General features: G+C 33.3%; 1 protein-coding gene across 1 annotated transcript in view; it reads left to right on the top strand.

Moving 5' to 3' along the window:
• Window positions 1–22,377, top strand: part of LOC107513504 (membrane cofactor protein) — a 120,279-nt gene that overhangs the window by 88,889 nt on the left and 9,013 nt on the right. Inside the window, exons 9-18 of the mRNA XM_036234461.1 lie at window positions 2,052–2,137; window positions 2,748–2,945; window positions 8,471–8,653; window positions 9,204–9,245; window positions 9,349–9,393; window positions 9,501–9,545; window positions 11,462–11,575; window positions 15,190–15,228; window positions 16,351–16,386; window positions 16,878–16,938. Of these exons, the coding sequence (XP_036090354.1) occupies window positions 2,052–2,137; window positions 2,748–2,945; window positions 8,471–8,653; window positions 9,204–9,245; window positions 9,349–9,393; window positions 9,501–9,545; window positions 11,462–11,575; window positions 15,190–15,228; window positions 16,351–16,386; window positions 16,878–16,938 (849 nt within the window). The remainder of the gene's footprint in view (window positions 1–2,051; window positions 2,138–2,747; window positions 2,946–8,470; window positions 8,654–9,203; window positions 9,246–9,348; window positions 9,394–9,500; window positions 9,546–11,461; window positions 11,576–15,189; window positions 15,229–16,350; window positions 16,387–16,877; window positions 16,939–22,377) is intronic.

The raw sequence follows: 22,377 nt of genomic DNA on the forward strand, positions 1-22,377 counted from the left end.
CAAACTTAATATTTCCATTGTTCTTTCTTAAAGTTCACCAACTCTATCTTCTGCCTTCTAAAAACTGCCTTTAGTTTCACTAGTGAATTTTTCATTTAAGTTATTTTACTTTCACCTCCAGTTTTCTTTTTGGTTTTTTTTTTAGCTTTTCTAGCTCCTAATTGGTATTTACTTTGTGCTCACACATTGTTTTCTTGATTTTTCTACATTTCTTCTTTAGTTCTTTGAGCATCTTTAAAATAGTTATTTTAAAGTCTTTATGTATTAAATCTAGCATCATGTCTTCTCCAGGGATAATTTCTGTTCATTGATTTTTTTCCTTTTAATGGGCCAAACTTTCCTGTTTCTTTGTATACTTTGTGATTTTTTTTTCTTGAACTAGACATTTGAATCTAATGATGGGATAACTCTGGAAATCAGATTCTCCTTCTCAGGGATTGTTGTTTTCTCCAGTTATTTCTGGTTTTATGTTTGTCGAAGGGTCTGAGGATCAGCCTGATGTGCAAACTGAAGGTCGTCTTAAGTCTTTTCCGAGCCCTTGTCTGGGCATGCGCATTCACTCTAATTGTGCCCACATATGCAGTTGTTTTTGGAAGTCCTGATTTTAATGTCTGTCTCTTGAAAGGGGAAAAAGAAAAGAAAAAAAAACGAAGAGGGCTGCAAAGGACATTGGATCTTTAAAGCCCTGGGAAGTGACTTCAGTATACAAGGAGTGAGCTCGCAAGGGGTCAGAGACATGTGACAATAATGGCTGCCCCCCTTTCGTCTGCTTTTCTATGATCAGAAGCAGCAGTTAGTGATAAGAGTACTGGTCCCGGATATTTGTGAGGACAGCCCTCTTTTTTTCATCCCTGGCTCCCACAGGCTGTTTATGAGCTGCTCCAGGAACACGTGCACAACTGCCTGCTGGGAGAGTGGGGTGGGCAGCTGCCATTATGTTAAGAGCTGAAAGTTAATGATGTTTTATTGCAATTTCCCTGTCCAAGTCTTCCACCTGGAAATTGCAAGTCTTAAGAGACCCCAGACTTCCAAAATGGTTACATTATACAGATTCTAGCACTGCAGTTATTGTCTTTGTAGGGAGACAGATTCTTGGTGCTTCCTACCTTGCCGTCATCCTGGAATACTCTACTAATACAATGTAATATGTAATCAATGAGTGAACCTTGGAGGAAAAGTCAGCTGGAAGTACCTACAGGCAGTTTAGCTGACTTTTTACTTAAGTAAAAATATCTGGTCCAGAGTCAGAATCTGCTAGGCACTTTGAGGAGTACCAAGAGGTTAAGACATACACTCTTTTTAAAGAATCTGTAGCCTTATTGAAAAGGACAATAGATACAGAGAGGTGTCAAAGCAAAATAGTAAATGAGAAGTATGAAAGAAATAGACTTATTCATGATCATTTTAAGGAGAGCTAGAAGGAGGAGAGAGTACTGTAAATGTAAATCATCATAGATTTCATTGAGTAGGAGTCTTTCTGAGCTACTCCTAGGAGGATAATTCTGATCTGAAGAAAATTCATAAGCCCTAAAACTTACCTAGCACTCACTGTGTGGCAGATGCTAACTCATCTAATAATCAAAACAATCGTGCAAGATATACACTATTATCCCCTTTTTAGTTGAAGAAATGGTGCTAGAGAAGCAGTAAGAGACTTGCCCAAGCTCAAATAGCAAGTCAGTCTTGGAGCTGGGACTCGAATGTGGCCAGGTAAACTCTAGGGCCTGATCTCTCTACTCAGCCATTATCCTAACTGAGCAGAATGACATGAGCAAAGGCAAAGTAAATATGGAGTATGACTGCCTGAGATAGCAAACACCTGTAGGCAGGACAGATTTATTTATGTATTTCGCTCTAGGTCAATGTGTGCTCAAATGCAAAAGCTATATATATCATTAAATTGCAGATTTAGTTAATACTTTCATTATAGGTCATTTAAGAGACATCTCCTTTAAACTACGGTAATGCTGGAAAACAACCATATAAAATTTTTCTTCATTATTATGTGCATCATGTTAACTGGTAAATAAAAGTTTTCTTTTCTCATTTAGTTATGAATTAGTTGGACCAAAAGTTCTATATTGTGAACTTTCTGGAAATAATGTGGATTGGAGTGATACTCCCCCACAGTGTGAAAGTAAGTATATTCTCCACTTAGAATTTTGAACTGCAGTTCTCAAACTTTTTGGCTTTGGGCTCATTTTATACTTTTAAATTAACAAAAACCCCATTAAGCTTCTCTTCAGGTGGGATATGTCTATTGATATTGATTATATTGGAAGTAAAAATGAGAAATTTTTTAAATGATTATGCATTCATTATTAAGAACAGTAAGCACAATACATATTAATATATACAGCGTATTTTTATGCAAAATTAAAACTTTCAAAATAAATAGAATCGTGGCATTGTTTTACATTTTTGCAAATCTCCAGTATTTGGAGAGATTATGCAACTATCCCGAACATCTGGCTTCAAGGTAGACTTCAAGATTCAGGTAGTTGCATTAACATATCATTTGTAGTCTCTGGCATAATTCACCGTACAGTCTTAAGGATGAAAGTGAAAAAAGATAATACATTTGCTCATAGAAACTTTCTTTTAAATGGATATTGGATTCACAATTACATTGTAGAAATCATGTGTTAATGAATTTATTGAAGGCAGTTCAAAGGCCATTACTAATGCTGTCTTAATCTTTTACCTTTTCTTTTGCCTTTCCTGTCATCATCTTCTCTCTTTTTAAGAGATTTTGTGTCAACCACCTGGACAAATAGCAAATGGAAAACATACCGGTGCTAACAAGGATGTATTTGAATATAATGAAGTAGTAACTTACAGCTGTAATCCTTCAGGGGCATCAGACCCATATTCTCTTATTGGAGAGAGCAAACTAATTTGTTCTGGGAGAAACGTATGGAGTAGCGACCCTCCTGTGTGTAAAGGTAATAATATTTCTATTCATTTCTTCATTTGTAAGTAGTTTGGAAACACTTTGTATATACTTTTACCAATTAGTAAACAAAAGAGCCATATATATTTACTCCTCATATTAAATTGGTTTCTCATGTAATATGAGTAAAATAGAACCAAATATAGTTCTAACTGTAGACTTTTTCACCCTTCACCCCACATATTCTTGGATTCTAATTTATGCACTGTGAATTACTGTATAGATGCATGAATTAGTATTTTTTTGCTTCGAGGTATCAAAACTCAACATACATTGGCTTAAAATAGAGTTTTATCTCGTATTACAAGAAGTCTAAGAGTTCTGGCTACAGAAAATGGTAGCGTAAATTGTGACAGACTAACCCTCTCACCAATAAGATTAATAAACTCTAGATGAAACATACAGTTATACCTTAATTAATTATGCTTTGCTGTATTGCATTTCACAGATATTATGTTTTTAAAAATTGAGCACAAGACCCTCACCAGCAAAAAGATTATGCCTTGCTTTATTTCGATACTCATTTTATTGCTGTGGTTTGATACTGAACCTGCAATATCTCCAACATATGCCTATACTTTAAAAACAATGTTTAAGGCATTAGAGCATGACTTAAAACAGGGAGGCACTGGAGGGTATTTGACTTGAAAGGAAGAACCACCAAATAATAGCAAAATAATTACTCTTGTCAAGTACAAATGGAGCATTCTCTAATTACATATTCTAGGCAAAAAGATAACTTTAAACAATTTTAAAAAAATTGAAATCATTTACTGTACATATCTGTTCACAAAGGAATGAATGTAGAAATCAAAAAGATATCTAGAAATTCCCCAAATATATGAAAATTAGTCAAGACACTTCTAACGAATAATCTACAAATCAAAGAAGTCACAAGCAAAATTAGAAAGTGTTTTGAATTAAATAAAAATGAAAATACATGTCAAAATATTAAAATTTGTAGGATAGAGCAAAACATTGCTTAGGTAGGGTATTAATAGCATGAAGTACCTATGTTAGAAAAGGGGAAATGTTTCAACTCAATAATTTAAGCTTCCATTTTATGAAACTAAAAAAGAAGAGCAAATTGTACCCCCAAACAAGGAAACGAAAGGAAATAATAAAGGTAGAAATCAATGAAATTGAAAGGACAAAAAAGTAGAGAAACTCAGTGAAACCTGCACATAGTTCTTGGAAAAGATCAATAAAATTTTTTAATGTATAAACAATCTGACAAGAAAAGAAAATATAAATTACTAATATCAAGATTGAAAAACAGAACATCACTAAATATCCTGCAAATATTTAAAGGATAATGAGAGAATAACATGAACAACTTAATACCTATAAATTTGACAAGTCTTCTCACAAAGAGAACTTCTCCCTAAGGAAATCTACCAAACATGTCAGAAGTAAATGATATCAACTCTACACAAACTCTTCAGGAAAATACAATAGGCAGTATTCTTCTCACCTCATCTTATGGGGCCAACATTGTCCTGATACCAAAACCATACAGCAACATTTCAGGAAAATGACAAATAATATTCATAACGAACATAGAGCCAAAACTCCTTAACAAAATGTCAACAAATCAAATCCCTGTCATATATAAAAATAAGAATGCATCATAATCAAGTGGAATTTATTCCATGAATACAATGTTAATTCAAATTTTAAAATTAATCAGTATAATTTACGGTGTCAGGAGCCTATATAAAGAAGAAAAAAATACATGGCCATCTTAATAGATGTGGGAAAAATAAAGCATTGGACAGAATTCATCATCTTTTTATTATAAAACTTTTCAGTGAACTAAGAATGGAACTATCTGTCCCTAATAAATGGCTCCTATAAAAACCCCATAGCTAACATTTTACTTTTTGGTAAATGACTGATTTATTCCCCCTAAGGGAGAAACAAGATACTCTCACCACTGTATTCAGTGCATTGTATTGGCTGTTCTACCCAGCACAATAAGGCAAGAAAAAGAAAAAAGCATACATTATGGAGAAAAAGAAGTAAAGTAGACTATCGTCATTATGATATGATTGTATATGTAGAAAATTGGAAAGACTGAAGTTTTAGCCAGGTTGCAAACATAAGATCAATGTACAGAAATCAATTGTATGTCTATATACTAGCAGTAAACTATTAGACATTGAAATTTTTAAAGTAATATTTATAACAGCTCAAACTACATGTAATATTTAAAAATAAATTTATAACACATGTAAATTTCAAATGGTAAAAACAACTAAAAACTTATAAAAGAAATTAAAGAAGACCTTACTGGAGAGAAATTAAGTGGTTGTGGATTTGAAGATTGAATTATAGTAAAGGTGTCAGTTTTCCATAATTGATCTATAATTTCAGCACAATCCCAATAAAACCTCAATAGAACTTTTTGTATAAATTGACAAACTGATTCTAAAATTTATATGAAAGATATAATAGTCAAAATTTTGAAAATATTAGAGGACTTATTCTACCCGATGTCAAGACTTACTATAAAAAACACTATAAAGCATATAATCAAGATAATGTGGTTCTGGTGAAAAGATAACCCTAGAGAAAAATAGAACAGAATAGAGAGTCCAGAACACACCTTTTAAATGTTTGTAGTAGATTACATTGCAAATGTACAAATAATTCAGTAGAAAATGGGTAAAGAACAGGCACAATTTGATATCTATATCCAAAAAAAAAAGCTTAACCCATGTTAGCACCATATACATTTACTCAAAGCATCACAGACTTAAGTATAAAACCTGAAAATAAAAATCTTTTACTAGAAAACATAGAAAATATTTGTGACCTAGACCAAGATTTCTTAAATCAACCGTAAAAGCATGATCCTTCAAAGAAAAAAAAAAATTAGTAAATCGGATGTCTTAAAAACTCAAAACCTCTGCTCTTATAAAAAACTTTTAAGAATGAAAAAAAATGAGTCATAGACTGGGAGAAAATATTTGCAAAGAAAATATATACAGTATATAAAGTTATGTAAAGAACTCAAAACAATAAGAAGACATCCCATTTTTTTTAAATGGGCAAAAAAGTGCATGAAAAGTTACTAATAGCATTAGTAATCACATATATGTAATTTAAAATCACAGTGATATACAATTAAACAAATATTAGAGTGGCTAAAACTAAAAACAAAAACCTAACAATACCATTACTGGCAAAGATATGGAGCAATTGCAACTCATAAATTGCTGTTAAGAATGCAAAGTTTTACTACCATTTTGGAACACAGTTTGGCAATTTCTTATAAAATTGAATATACAACGTACCATACAACTCAGAGAATACATTACTGAACCCACAGTGAGGACAACAGTATCCAACATGATTTGAAAAATATTTTTAAAAAGAGAGAGACTTACAGACCTGTAGAAGAGTAGCAAGCAGTCAAACCTACATGTTAATGGATTTTCAGAAAGAGAGGAGAAAGCAGTATAGACAATTACTTGAATAAATATTGGCCAAAAATTATTCACATTTGATGCAAAACAACAACCCTACATGCTTAGGAAATTCAGTGGCCCTAGCAGGATAAATTTTAAAAATTTACCAATAAACCTCCACTAAACTAAACATATCATGGTAAAACTTTTGAAAACAAAAGATAAAAGAAAAAGCAGCCGGTGGGTGAGGGGGGGGGGGGAAACATATCACATTGCCTCACTCATCTAAGAATGACACTGACTTCTCATAAGGAACTCTGAAAACTAGAAGACAAAGGTGTCTGTTAAACTGCTGAAAGAAAAATAAAACACATAACCTAGAAATCTCTTTCAAGGATTTATTTTATTTTATTTTTATTTTTTAATTACAGTCGACATTCAGTATGATATTAGTTTCAGGTGTACAACATAGTGGTTAGGCACTTAATTTATGACATGATCACCGGGATAAGTCTAGTACCCACTTACACCATACATAGTTATTACAATATAACTGACTATGTTCCCTGTGCTCTACTTTACATCCCTGTGACTATTTTGTAACTGCCAATTTGTACTTCTTAATATCTTCACCTTTTAAGGAGAAATCTTTTAAAATTGAAGGTAGTAAATAAAAACAGTTTGAGATAAAAGCTAAGAGAATTTGTAACTAGTTGAACTGCAATACAAGAATTACTAAAGAAAGATCTTCAGGCTGAAGGGAAAAGATACCTGATGGAAATTCAGATCCACAGAAAACTACGAAGACTACTCTTCTGGTCTAAGAGTTTGTACATTGTGGACCTTTATATACTGCTGAGATTTAATCTTCTAAGATGTTCTCTTGTACTCATTGCCCAGTCTAGTGTTTTTTTGTTGGTGATTTTTTCCAAATTCTGCCAAACTCATTAACTGGATCCTGAAATCAGTCTAGACGGTTGTGACCAGCATTTTACTTCCTAATTAGTAGAGTAGAATGGGAAATACTAGAGTATACTGGTAATTAGGATAAGTATTAACTTTTAACTTTATCTCGGACCTGCGGGATATTCTGTTTTACAATGTAAAATGTGGTGCTTGAGCTCTGGGTTATAGTTAAAAATGTTTGGAAAATACAGCCCTAACTCTACTGTCTTTCTATTATTTTATTAATTAGTTAGTTAGTTTCAAGTATACAGTACATTGGTTAGACATTTATATAGTTTATAAAACAATCCCTCCGATTGCTCTTTCTCTGCTCTGGCTCTACACCCAGCCATTACATTAATGCTAACCGCATTCCCTATGCTGTGCTCCCCAACCCTGTGACCATCTATCAGGTACTAATTTGTACTTTTTTGACCCTTCACCCCTTTCTTCCAGCCCCCCAAACCCCCTCCCCCCGGCTGTCACCAGATTGTCCTCTATATTTGTGAGTCTGTTTTTGATTATTTTGTATTATTTTTTGTTCCTTAGATTCTGCATATAAGTGAAATCATATGGTATTTATCGTTCTCTGTCTTATTTCACTCAGCATAATAATCTCTAAGTCCATCCATGTCATTGCGACCGTCCTATTCCTTGAACATCCCAGTTGCTACCTGAGGACTTTCTATTTGCATATCTTTGCATGGCTAACTCCTTTTCAGCTTTTACATTTGAGCTTAAGACTCTTCTCACAAGTCTTCCTGCCTTTCTGCAAAAGCAGGTCTGTGTATTCAGTGTCAGCATGAAAATTTTAAAAATCTCTAGAGCTAAAGAGTATGTCAGAAGTTGAGTTTGAACTTAACAGGAATTTGTATCTAGTAGTCAGACCTTTCTCAAAACTTGTCAGTAATAAGGGAAAAAATGTAGGAAAGCCAATAAACTATAATGACAGTCAGTTCTAGGTGGGAAAATGCTAATAGAGTTCTCTAAATCTGTTTAACTGGAATTAAAATGCACAAATAAAGTATGTTAAAAAAAATTTAATATCCTGCCATCTATTCCTCATCTCTTTGTCCCAGTGGAAATACACTTTGCACTAGTTTTACTGTCCTATTTTTAAGTACCTTCCCATTAATTCTGGAATTTCTCTACTTTTCAGTGGTCAAATGTCCATATCCAGCAGTTGCAAATGGAAAACTGCTGGCAGGATTTGGAAGTAAATATTACTACAAAGCGCAGGTTGTATTTGAATGCAACCCAGGTTTTCACCCTAAAGGCAGCAGCACAGTTACCTGTAATGCTAGCAGTGTATGGGAGCCTGAGAAGCCAGAATGTATTCAAGGTACAAATGGTGTCTTTTTCCTTGTTGGATTTTTTTTTTTGGGGGGGGGGGGGGGGGGCGGGGGGACTTTATATCTTTGAATTAAATATAAATGATACACAGTAATTGAAAAGAAGCAGTTTTAATATTCAACTCTGTCTAGTATTCATTTTCAATGAAATGTAAAATTCACAGAGAATTCTCTTGTTATTTCCTATGTTTTCGTAGGATTAGCACATGATGGACACACACAGGTGTATAACTTTTTCTCAGGCTTTTTAGGTTTAAAAGTTTATAGCAGCAGTCTATGGCATGCCGCTCTGAACATGCCGGATCTTGTCTGATCTCGTGAAGCTAAGCAGGGTTGGACCTGGTTAGTACTTGGATGGGAGACCACCTAGGATTCACCTGATGCTGTAAGCTTTTTTTAAAAAAAGTAGATAGCAACCATTTCTCAGAAAATTGAAGCATGGATATTTTTATCTAAAGTCAAAAACGAAAGGCATAATTCATATAAATAAATTAATAATTCCTAATTGGTTGATCCTGTTTACATTATTTTGTTTTTCAGTTTTGATTCCTAGTACCAAACTTCCAATTTTGAATCATTCAGGTTTAGTAACATCTTATATTTTTCAAAACTTTTAAATTATTTTTGAAAATAACACCCATGACTCCCAAGTATTTGACCCAGTCTTCCTTATTTTATTTTTCAGTGTCAACTCCTCTCAGTACAAAATCTCCAATTCCCAGTGTTACAGGTTTTGTAACTTCCAGCTTATATTTTTCAAAACTTTTAAATTATTTTTGAAAATAGCACCCATAACTCCCAAGTATTTGACCCAGTCTTCCTTATTTTATCTTCCAGTGTCAACTCCTCTCAGTACAAAATCTCCAATTTCCAGTGTTACAGGTTTCGTAACTTCCAGCTTATATTTTTGAAAATTCTTTGACTTTCTGGTGATTTTTTGAAATCTTTTGAATTACTTTATATTTCTCATGATTTGCACTCATTCATCATGTTTAGTAATGAAAAGAGAAGGAACATATTTACAGCCATTTAGTTGTTATATTTAGTGATTCTAAAATTATTTGCCATAGTCCTCAGATATAGCTATATTAACTCGATAAGTTATATAATAACTTTAAATGTGTTTATTTATATATAAAATGATTAATACCTTCCTCATTGGAAAGTAACCTTTAAGCAGGATCCATTTAAATCACTTAACACAATGCTTGGCATGTAGGAAGCTCTTAAAGGAAGCTCACATGACTTACAGCATCACTCCATTTAATATTAGTGAACAGGAAGTTCCATGGCTTCTGCTTTTTAATCTGTTTTCTCTGTAATCAACTTCATTGTTTTATTCATTTTAAAGGTGATCTGGTGACACTTTTACAGAGTATCTTGCTGGTCCAGGACTGAGTTTTATTTCCTGGATTGCAGCCAGTTTAGTTCTTTTTTATATAGTATATTTAAACTGGGAAATCTCTACTGTCTCTAGAACAAGTCTTGTATTTCTACCACCACATCTCATACAATTGTTTTTTTTTCCTCTTTACTGGGCATTTTTATTTGGAAATAGAAACTAAATTTAATAGCAACTGAAAGGCAGGAAAAGTCCTTACTTATTGAAATGAAATGGAGGGTTTCTTGCATGGACAACTGATCAACTGCTTTGCTTAAGACTAGAATGATTATTTTGATATGGTGGAAGGAATTGCCTTTCTGATTTCAGTGCTGCTATCTCTGGCTTCTCTTTGGTTTAAGCAGAAATAAGAGACAAGAAGAATAGTGGGGAGAACATTGGCCTGAGCTGACCTTGCTCAGGGTCCTAATTTGGCTTTGCTTACTCGAGTACCATCCTTCCTGCGGGCTTTAGATTCTTGTTGTTTAAATGAGGGTGTTGAACGCAAATCTCAATCACTGGCTTCTAATTTGCTTGCATATTTCCTGTTGTCCTAATATTTTAAAGGGTTGAGGGGAATTACGCATGTTGACATGGCAATTAGTGTACCTTTTTGTAATTCCTGCATACTTGGTAGCTGCCTTGAGTACTTTAGCTGAATGCTGTGAGGTTTTGTGGGGTAAGAGGTGGTTTCTTGGTGAACTGATACATTAAGATTGCATGTGCAGTTTATTCTCATTGACCCATCCATGTTTGCTGATGTAGTCCTAGTGGATCTGTGCACTGTGGGATACTGTGTTTGTCGATGTGCTCTTTTGAAAGAGTTGACCATAAGTATTCATAAAGGATTTATAAATTATTTTAAAATTACTGATACAGTTTAACATTTGAAAGAAGAGGAGCAAATTGATTGTGAGAAAAGTTTATTAAGTGTAAGGATTTTTAAAAAATATCAAAAGTCAAAATTGTTTTATGGGTCCATAAATTTTTATTAGCAGTTAAAGAAAGGATCAATAGCAACATAAAATGGTGATAAGGTAGATCTAATTGTTCTAATATGAAAAAATGTCCAAGAAATACTAAGAAAAAAGAAAAGGATAGAAATCTTGTGCTGTATATAATATGAATGATACTACTTGAATGGCATTTTTTTAAAGATAACATGTTTATTCTGATTTTTTTTTGTGATTTATTATTAATTTCTAGAGTTTCCATTTTAAAATACAAAGCCACAGTGGACATTTTTATACATACATCCTTATGTACTTTTATAAATATGTATTTAGGTTAAATTCCCAGAAGTAGAATTGTGTTTGTATATTTTTCATTCTGAGGACTAATCTTTGTTAAAAATAAAAAATTAAATTTATAATATCATATAGCTAAAGCTGGTGAATGGAATCAAATTCCGTTCCAGATGTCAAGCCTACCCTTCCAGCTACACCTTCAGTTACAAGTCATCCAAGTTCTGTAACTCTTCCAGGTGTCAAGCCTACTAGTCCAGCCACATCTTCAGTTCCAAGAACCACAGGTTCAGTTACTCTTTATTCTACTTATATTGTTAAGAACTTAATAAAGTGATGGGTGAAAACTGATGTTATATATTAATTTGCATTTCTTTAATCATCAATGAAGTTGAGGGTTTTTTAGTTCTACATTATTTGTTCATGTCCTTTGTTCATTTTTCTGTTAGGTTTCTAAAATATTTTTGTTGATTTGTCAAAACTCATAAATTAAAACCCTTTTAACCTGAAGTAAATATCTTTTTCTTGTTTTTTTTTTTTTGTTTGCTATAGTTTTACTAGTCAGTTTCCTTTTAAGATTTTTATACTATTGGAAATAGATTGCATTTTATAACTTTTAATTACATAAATATTATATGAATATAAATTTGTAAAATTTCAAGTATTATGAAAGTATACAGAGTAAAAGATTAGTCTCCTTTGTCTCTAGTCCATACCTTGATCACTTTATAAAGTTTAGGTATCTTTTTATCTGTTTCTGTATGTCAGTATCCTTATATGTATAAATATATATATTTTGGCATGTTTTCTTTTTTCATAAACAATAGCATCATGCTGTTCATACTTTTCTAAAACTCACTTTCTATACTTACTGTCTTAGATTGGGGTTGTATTTTGATTTATTCCCATCTTTGTTTTATTTTTGCTCTAATATATACCATATTTTATTTAACTGTCCTATCAGTGGTCATTTATGTGTCAAGTTTTACATTAATAGGTAATCAGATGCATTTATCTTTTCCTAATGTCTATAAGTGTTTTGTCTTAAAAAGCTTTAGGTCTTCCCCATGCTGGAATTATGTAAACATTTCAACCATATGTTCCGACTGCATTCTTTGCTTTTAAATCATTGATACATCTGAAATTCTTATAATATATGGAGATAGTGTTCCTTTCCACCCATCCCATTTGTTGAATACATTGTCTTTCCAACTGTTTTGAAATGCCAATTTTTGCCTTAAATTCAAAGGTTTTCTAATCATCTTTCTATTCCCTTGAACTCTGTCCATTCCTGTGCCATCACCAAACCGTGTTTTGTTTGTTTGTTTGTTTGTTTGTTTTCACTGCAGTACTATTCTTAATATCTGGCAGAACACTTTCTTTTCAGAAATGTTCAACTACTTCTCTGTTAATTTTTCTAAATGAACTTTTTTTTATTTTTTAACATGTTAACCATTTTAAGTGTACATTTCAATGGCATTTAGTACTTCCACATTATTAAGCAGCCATCTCAAAATTTTCATCTCAAATGAATATACCTATTAAACAATAACTCTCTGATATCTCCTCACACAAATACACCAGGTAACCACTATTCTACTTTCTGTCTCTATGAATTTGACTCTTCTAGGTTCCTCATGGAAGTGTTATCACCTCTAACTTCACTAGCTTAATGTTTTCAAGGTTCATCCACCTGTAGCAAGAATCAGAACCTTATTGTTTTTATAGCTGAATAATATTACATTGTATGTATAAACCACATTTTGTTCATCCATTCATCTTTTGGTAGACACTTGGGTTGTTTCCAGCTTTTGTTTACTCTGAATATGTTTCTCTGAATATTGGCATTTGAGTAACTGTTTTGAGTCCCTGTTTCAATTTTGGGAAGTATATACCTAAGAGTGGATTTGCTGGGTTACGTGGTAATTCTGTTTACTTTTTTTTTTTTTAATTTGAAAGATATATTTTTAAAATTTATTTATTTACTTTAGTTTCAAGTATAATTCTGTTTACTTTTTGAGGAACAACCATACTGTTTTCCACAGTGCCTGCACCATTTGACCTTCTCACTGGCTATGCACACACAGAGTTTTAATTTCTCTACCTCTTTACCAACTCTTGTTACTGTCTTTTTTTGGATACTAGCCAACCTCATGTATATGAAGTAGTACCTCATTGTGGTTTTTTTAGCATTTCCTAATGAACAGTGATCATATTTTCATGTGCTTATTGGTGTTTTGTATATCTTCTTCAGAGAAATATCTATTCGAGTCTTTTGCCCATTTTTGATTTGGGTTATTTGTTGTTGTCGTTGAGTTTTAGAAATTCATTATATATTTTCGATATTAATCCTTTATCATGTACACGATGTGCAGATGTTGCCTCTCATTCTGTGTTTTTAGTTTTTATGTTCAGTTTATCTACTTTTTCTTTTGTTACCTGTGCTTTTAGTGTCACATCCAAGAAATGGTCAAATCCAACATCATGAAGCTTGCCCTCTATGTTTTCTTCTAAGAGTTTTATAGTTTTAGATCTTATGCTTTAGTTCTTTGATCCATTTTGAATTAATTTTTATATAGTATAAGGTAAGAGACCAACTTAATTCTTTTATATATAGATATCCATTTTTCCAAAAACAACTTGAAAAGACTGCCCCTCAGCATCCTTGTGTTCACTTGACCATATTTGTAAGATTTTATTTCTGTGCTTTTATTCCGTTGGTCTGTGCATCTGTCTTTAGAGTGCCAGGACACTCTTTTTTGATTACTGTGGCTTTTGAGTTTGTTCTGAAATCAGGAAGTGTGAGTCCTCTCAACTTTGCTCTTTTTTTCAAGATTGTCTTGGTTTTTCCCAGTACCTTGGATTTCATATGAATTATAGGTTGGATTTTTCTATTTCTGAAAAGTGCGTATTTAGGATGGTGTTAGGGGTTGCATTTAATCTGTAGGTTGCTTGGTGTAGTATTAATGTTTGAACAATATTAAGCCTTCCAGTCCATGAATGTGGAATGCAGTTATGTCATCTGCATTTTCTTTTAGCAGTGTTTTGTAGTTTTCAGTATAGGAGTCTTTCACTCCTTAACTTAAATTTAGGTTAAGTTTATTCCTAAATATTTTATTATTTTTGATGCTATTATAATGGATTTTTAAAAAATTTTCCTTTTGGGGTTGTTCATTTTTAGTTTCTAGAAATGCAACTGATTTTTGAATGTTGATTTTGTAGCCTGCAACTTTGATGAATTCATTTATTTGTCAAACAGATTTGTGTGTGTGTGTGTGTGTGTAGTGTGTGTGTGTCTGTGTGTGATCTTTAGCATTTGCTATGTGAAAGATCCTGTCATCTAGAACAGAGATCATTTTAGTTCTTCCATTCCTATTTAGATATTTTTATTTTTCTAGCCAAATTGCTCCAACGAACCCTTCTAATATTATATTCAATAGAAGTAGGAAACACAAGCATCCTGTCTTATTCCTGATCTTAAGGGAAAAAACTTTGAATCATTCACCATTGAATATAATGTTAGCCATAGGTTTTTCATAAATGCCCTTTATTATGTGGAAGTTTTCTTCTATTGTAGATCAACTCATAAATTGTTTATTAAGCCAACTCTTATATCTGTTAAGTAGAATCATATTAATCTATAAGCTATTTTTGACAATAGTCTTCTGATAAATTTGCTTGCTGTACCACAGAATATTGTCATAGGAAGGGGTACTGGGCAGGAAGAAGAATTCCGATGACATTGAATATAAACGTATAATATTTTATGATACTACTTTTAAATAGAAACTAATTTACATAAGGAAAAGGAAATTATATGGGTTTTCGTGCAAAGGCAAAACGTCTTATGAATTTAGAGGTCTTTAAGGTTTATTATTATGTTTTTTTTTCTTTTTTCCAGAACTTTCCCCTCCCAGTGGCGAATCACCTGAACATTTAGGTATTATTTTGTTTATTATTAGACTGCATTGTTAGATCTTAGAGTTCTCCATGGAAATATCATATTTCATTATTTGTACTTTGAGAAGAAACAACCTGTCACAAATGGGTGATAACTGACATTCATATTTATTTTAATAGTGCAGATACAATGACAAATATAAGCAGTAGTATGTGTGAATACATGTAGATAATACAACTTTTAAGCAGTACCCCCAAATTAGAATTTCTGCTGGGGTAAGGTAACTTTCTCTAATGCTACAGGTATATGTAGGTTAACATTTATAGAACATAAGTTACTTTCCATGTGATAGTAGTATTTTTGTGATGGCAGTTTATAAGCCTTTTTTTTCTATTCATATCATGTATACCTTGTAAAGTAATATAAGTTGAGGTAGTTTTTTTCTGTAACAGGCTGGTGTAGCACACTCTCTGTAGGCTCACAGTTCACACAGTAAATGTTAAAGAAAATGATGAAATATAGTTATGACATTTGAATGAAATACAAATATTTCTTGATGAGTAAATCATGAAAATATCTTCATTTGTTATTCACTTAGACTAGTGTAGTAAGGTTAATCTTTTTATAAACACTTATCTGAACACTAGTTAAACTGTCTTCATGCCAGTAAATCCAGTGCCATCTTAAGATGTTAAACACTTGATAATTTTTTATTAAAGGAAAATAGCAGAGGTAAACATGACATTGTATGCTACGACCTATAGAAATTTAATAAAAATAATAGCAGTTTAGCAGCAGAGGTACTACTGATAAACATTTCTAAGAATTAAGATTTTATAGTATTATTTTATATCTCTGGATAGTCAGAAATACATGTGTATATGCATTATTTTTATCTGTTTGCCCTGGTGTTTCATTTACATTCCTAGAATATCTTTGGTAATTAAGACTATGTTTTAATTAGGGTGGGAGTGCCAGAGGAAAGGTCGATAATAATATATTTCGAGTCTCTCTTGAGATAGCACTAGCAGTCTCACTAAACTGGATTGATAAAGTTTTTCTTTGCTGTAGTTTGTAGGTGATCTAATCACAAGTAAAAATCTGCTATCTGGAGACTCACATGTGTTCAATTATTTTAAAACTGGTTTTATTTTTTCTCAGATGGAGGAATCATTGCTGTGATCGTTATTGTTGTAGGTGAGTTTCCCAAACCTGGATACCACTTAGATCAAAATAATGATGTGAACATTATTCATTTAATGATTTTTCGGTTTCTGTAGTTTTTATGACTTGAAATTAAGTAAACTATTCTAGAAACACCTTACTTTTCATATGCTATACCACCTTGTATTGGTGAATATATATTTTTTATGTTCAATATTTCCATTCAGCAACAAACCATAAATAATAGTTTTTTTCAAGATGAGTAGTCATTTGCGTCCTAAACATGCTTTGAGTAATTCTCTATACGAAACTAGGACTCTTCACTGACTCACAGTGAGCTGTTTAAGTGATTCCAGGGAATTACATTTAAACAGTGAAGAGTTCAGGTAGAATATAAATGTACATGTACTTAATAACATTTTCTGACTGCTGAAATGTAACCAACATTAATTTCATCTCCTAGATTTTGAATCTTGGTGCTTAGTTTTCAAGTTACATGTCATTTGTGTTTTGGTTTGTTGTAGTTGCTGGCGTCATAGTAATTTGCATCATTGTGTGGAAAGTTTTGAAAGGAAAGAAGAAAAGGTAAATGAAACGTTTCTTGAACATTTTGGTGATTCTCACTCTTGACCTATATTTGTGCAGCTTTTGTTTGTACTCTGTATTGTATGCTGCCTGTCTTAGAAATGTACCTGCATGAATGTGCCATCTGTATTGCATTTCTTTACTAAAAATATTTTCAGCTACTTTTAATATCATCGTAACAAGAGAAATCTGTGCAGTTGCTTCAGCTATTCTGAGTGTAGGATAAATTTCTGTGGGATTTGATGTTTAAGTTCTGCAAACCAAGTATAGATCATTATGGGGCCTTATCTAGTTATACCTTATTTCCCAAATTAGATTGGTGTCCAGGATTAAATTTAAAATAGTTCACTGTGGAGAGTCTGACAGATGTATTCATGGAAGTTTTTTTGAAAAATCTCCATTTGCCTGTATAACTGAAGTAGTTGTAAGAAGCTATATAGATGTCTTCATTCAAATACCCAATTTGATTTTTTTTTTCATTCAGACTTGTTATTTATACATACATGTTAAACCAGGGAATTAAAAGCAACATTATTTGATTTCCCTCTTATGTTCTCTTAATTTACTAGGTCGCAGTAAAACTGATGGGGTTAAACTTAAAAGTTGCTGAGAGGGGTAAGATTTACAAGGCACCTCATTAATTTTATCTGTCTTTTTATTTATAAAAATGAAAAAAGGTGGGGGACTTAAAATAGATAAAAAATGTAGATTCTTCTAAGGAGCATAGGGCTCTTAAACATCAAATTTAAATTCTAACAAAATAATTTACAATGTAATAAAAGCCTTAGAATAAATCTTAGAACTTAGACCAAAATTAGGTGCTGCGAAACTTCTGATTTTCAGTGATTTGTTTGTTCCTATTGCCTTGGAAATAACTTTGAAATTAAACCAATAACTTTAAGACGTTTGGTATTCATGGTATTACGATATATTTTCTTTTTATATTAATCATTGGTTTTGGGCCACGTAATAAAAGTAGATTCTTCACTCACAAAGAGCTCTTTTTTTTTTTTTTTAAACTTACTATCTTTTTTAAAATACCCATAATGCCTTCATTTGAATCTTAAATCTTATATTTGTAGAACACATGATATGAATATTGGATTTCTTTTTCAGTTTTTTTTTCTTTTTTCCCCATCTTTACTGAAATATAATAGACAATTAGTTGTTTGTGTTTACATTGTACAAATCAATGAGTTTTTTTCAATTGTAGTTGACAGACAGTAATATACCAGTTTCAGTTGTACAGTAGAGTGATCAAAGATCGACATAACTCGCAAAGTGATCACCCCACTAAATCTAGTACCTCTCTTCCCCCTTACATATTTATTATAATACTATTAACCATCTTTCCCACGCTACACTACATGTCCACGTCTATTCTGCACCTATCCATTTGTACGTCTTAATCCCTTTGCCTTTTTTTGCTGTCCCCCTCAATCTCCCTCCCACCTAGTATCCCTCAAAATAGTGTCTATATCTATGAGTTTATTTCCGCTTTTGTTACCATTGTTGTTTATTTTGTTCTTTAGATTCCACATGTATGTGAAATCATGCAATATTTGTCTTTCTCTATCCGACCCATTTCATTCAGTGTAATACCTTCTAGGTCCATCAAGGCAATATCTTTTTTTCCATCCCCTTCCTTTAAGTCTCTTTTAATCTGAAGTGAGTTTCTTGTAGGCAGCATATGTAGGTGTCTTATTTTCTTATCCATTCAGCCAGTCTATCTTTTGGTCGGAGCATTCTTTTCCATTTGAGGTACTTGTTGATAAGAATGTAGCTATTACCATTCTTTATTCCTGTTTTTGATACATGTTTTTTCTTCTTAAAGAAGTCCCTCCAGTTTCCTGTAATACTGGCTTGGTGTTGATAAATTCCCTCAGCTTATTTTTGTCTGGGAAGCTCTTTATCTGTCCTTCTACTCTAAATGATAGCTTTGCTGGATAAAGTATTCTTGGTTGTAGATCCTGGGTTTTCATCACGTTGACTATTTTATGCCTAGCCCTTCTCTCCTGCAAAGTTTCTCTTGAGCAATCAGCTGCCAGTCTTACGGATGCTCCCTTATAGATAACTAATAACTGCTTTGCTCTTCCTGCTTTTAAGATTCTCTCTTTGTATTTAACCTTTGGCATTTTAATGATGATATGTCTTAGTGTGGGCCTCTTTGAGTTCATGGCTTTTGGGACTCTTTGAGCTTCCTGGGGTTGTATGTCTATTTTCTTCATCAGGTTAGGGAAGTTTTCCATCATTATTTCTTCAAATAGTTCTTCAATGTCTTGTTTTCCCACAGGTAGCCCTATGACATGGATATTTTTACATTCAATAGTGTTCCATAGGCTACTTAAATTATTATTATAGTCTCGACTTCTTTTTTCTTGCCATTCTGATTATGTGTCCTTGGCTTTCCCATCCGCTATATAGGTCAGTCGATCCTCTTCTTTATTCACTCTGTTTATTCTATTTAATATACTTTTCTTCTCAGATAATGTGTTCTTCATTTCTAACTGGTTCCCTTTTATAATTTTCATTTCCATTTTTGTTTTTTTTCTCTTTGTTAAAGTCTCACTGAATTCATCTACGCATCCCCTAAGTTCATTGAGAATCTTTATAACCAGTGTTTTGAACTCTGCATCTGTTAGATTACTTGACTCCATTATTTTTGCATCTCTGTTCTGTTCTCTCATAGGGTTTCTGCTTCTTTGTCTTCCCATTTTGGCTGCCTTTTTGTCTGTTTCTATGTACTAAGCAAAGCTCCCAAGTCCCCTGGTCTTATTATTATGGATTTGTGAAGTAGGTGTCCAGTGGCACAGTCCTGAGAGAGGGTCAGCTGCCAAATTTAGCTCAAGCCTCTCTCCCTCTGGGTCCACCTGTTAAGATTCAGCAAGCAAACCACAGATGCTGTGCTTATAGTTGCCTCAAAAGGCCACACCAGAAACCGAGGCCAGCTGCCTCCAGTGTGAGTCTAGGCGCTGCTCAGCATGGAGCACCTGACTCGCTGAGGATACACCCGGATGTGGCTTGGGTGGGGCTGCAAGTTGGGGGAGGCGGAATTTCAGGGAATCCTCTGGGCAGAGCAACCTCTGTTATCCAGTTTGATGACATCTCTGCTGAGGCTGCACCTTGTCCACAAACATAGAGAGGGGGAGGGCTCAGCAGAGAAATAGTGGATATCGCGCATTTCTGTACAGACCAAGTCTCACCTCGGCCCTCACTTTGACAACTCAGTGCCCCCTGTGCAGCCGACAGGGCACTGGTGCTCAGAGCGAGTAGGTCTGTCACCACCAAAGTCCGCTCATGGACACAGCCCTTTTAAGAGGCGTCTGCAGCTACCAGCTGCCGCTGCTATGGCCTCTGTCCCACTACGCCGCTGGGCAGCCTCATGTCCTCACCCCGTCCTACCTCTTCCCATTGCAGGATGATTTCTTGGATTTCTTCCTAGTTGTATGGCTTGTTCATCCCAGGCAATTTTCCTTGCTGTTTGCTCCTTGTTTCTGTCACAACTTTGATTTGGTCGCAAGAGGGATGAACAGAGCCTCTATCATCTATGCCATTTTTTTTCCCTCTCAGTAGTAGTTGTTTTTTTATTTTTATTATTATTATTAATTATTATTATTATTATTATTATTACATATACAGGCAGTCCGAGTAGAAAATACTGTCAGCGGACTATTTTTATAACTCCAGAAGTTTCATATAGGAGTAACTTCTAAAAAAGCAAAACAAAATAGTTTTGTGTTCCTCACTTTCCTTCTTTGGTTGAATCATCACTGCATCAAAATATGTAAAGATCTAACATGTGACATCAGAAAGCATCGAAGAGAGTATATAAAATGGCCTTTTAGTATACATTCAATCTTAAATGCCTATCAGCTTAAAATTGACTGCTAAAGATACAGAATGATATATATCAACTTCCTGGTAACCAAAAACCTACAAAAAATACACAAAGATTAAAGAGAAGGAAACTCAAATAAAACACTAAAGAAAACCAGCAGACTACAAGGGACGATCAAAAGAAGAAAGGAGCAGAGAACTACAAAAACAACCCAAAAACAGTTAACTAAATGGCAATATATACATGTTTACTAATAATTACTTTAAATATAAATGGATTAAATCTCCAATAAAAAGTTATAGGGTAGACGAATAGACCAAAAACATGATCCATCTAAATGCTGCTTACAAGAGACTCACTTCAAATTAGAAGGTACATATAGACTGAATGTGAAGGGATGGAAAAAGATAGTTCACGTAAATAGAAACAAAAAGTCGGGCTAGCAATACTTATGTCAGACAAAATATACTTTAAAGCAAAGAATGTAAAAAGAGACAAAAAATAACATTACATAATTATAAAAGGATCAATCCAAGAAGAGGATATAATATAACATAAGAGCACCTAAATATATAAAGCAAATGTTAATGGACTTAAAGGGAGAAGTTCACAGTAATGCAATAATAGTAGGGGATTTTAATACCTCACCCACCTCAATGGCTAGACCATCTTGTCAGAAAATTAATAAGGAAATAAGCCCCTTAAATGCCACATGAGATCAATTGACCTCATGATCAATAGGCATTCATAGAACATTTTATCCAAAAAACATTTTTGTCAAACGCATGTGGACTAGTCTCCAGGATAGATAATATATTGGTACCAAAACAAACCTGGATAAGTTTGAGAAGATTGAAATCATATCTAGCAACTTTTCACACCACAGTGGTATATAACTAGAAATCACCAACAGGGCGGGGGCGGGTGGGGGGACAACTGGAAAAACACAGATATGTGGAGGCTAAACAGCATGCTAAAAAACAGCCAATGGATTAAACTGGAAATAAGCGGAAATCAAAAACTCCTTTGAGACAAATAAAATAAAAAACATAACTATTTAAAAAGTATAGAATGCAGCAAAGCAATTTTGAGAGGGAAATTCACAGCTATACAGGCCTATCTCATGAAACAAGTAAACTAACTTTATACCTAAAGGAACTAGAAAAAGAAGAACAAACAAGACCTAAAGTAAACAAAGGAAGAAAAGATCAGAGCAGAAATAAATGAAGTAGAAATTTAAAACAATAGAAAAGATCAATGAAATTAAGAACTGGTTCTTTGAAAAGATAAAATTGACAAACTTTTAGCCAAATTCAAGTAAGAAAAAGAACCTAATGAAATAAATTCATAAATGAAAAAAGAAGTTACAATCAACACCAAAAAACAAATACTGCTAATAATATACCACAAAATTCCACAATCTAAAAGAAATGAGTACATTTCTAGAAGCATACATAAAGCCTCCCAAGACTGAACCAGGAGGAAATGGAAAATCTAAGCAGACCAGTTACTAGCAATGAAATTGAAGGCCAACAAACAGAAATGCAGGACCAGACAGCTTCACAGGTGAATTCTACCAAACATTTAAAGAATTAATACCT

The sequence above is a fragment of the Rousettus aegyptiacus genome, unplaced genomic scaffold (genome assembly GCF_014176215.1).
Source record: "Rousettus aegyptiacus isolate mRouAeg1 unplaced genomic scaffold, mRouAeg1.p scaffold_m13_p_17, whole genome shotgun sequence".
Classification (NCBI taxonomy): domain Eukaryota; kingdom Metazoa; phylum Chordata; class Mammalia; order Chiroptera; family Pteropodidae; genus Rousettus; species Rousettus aegyptiacus.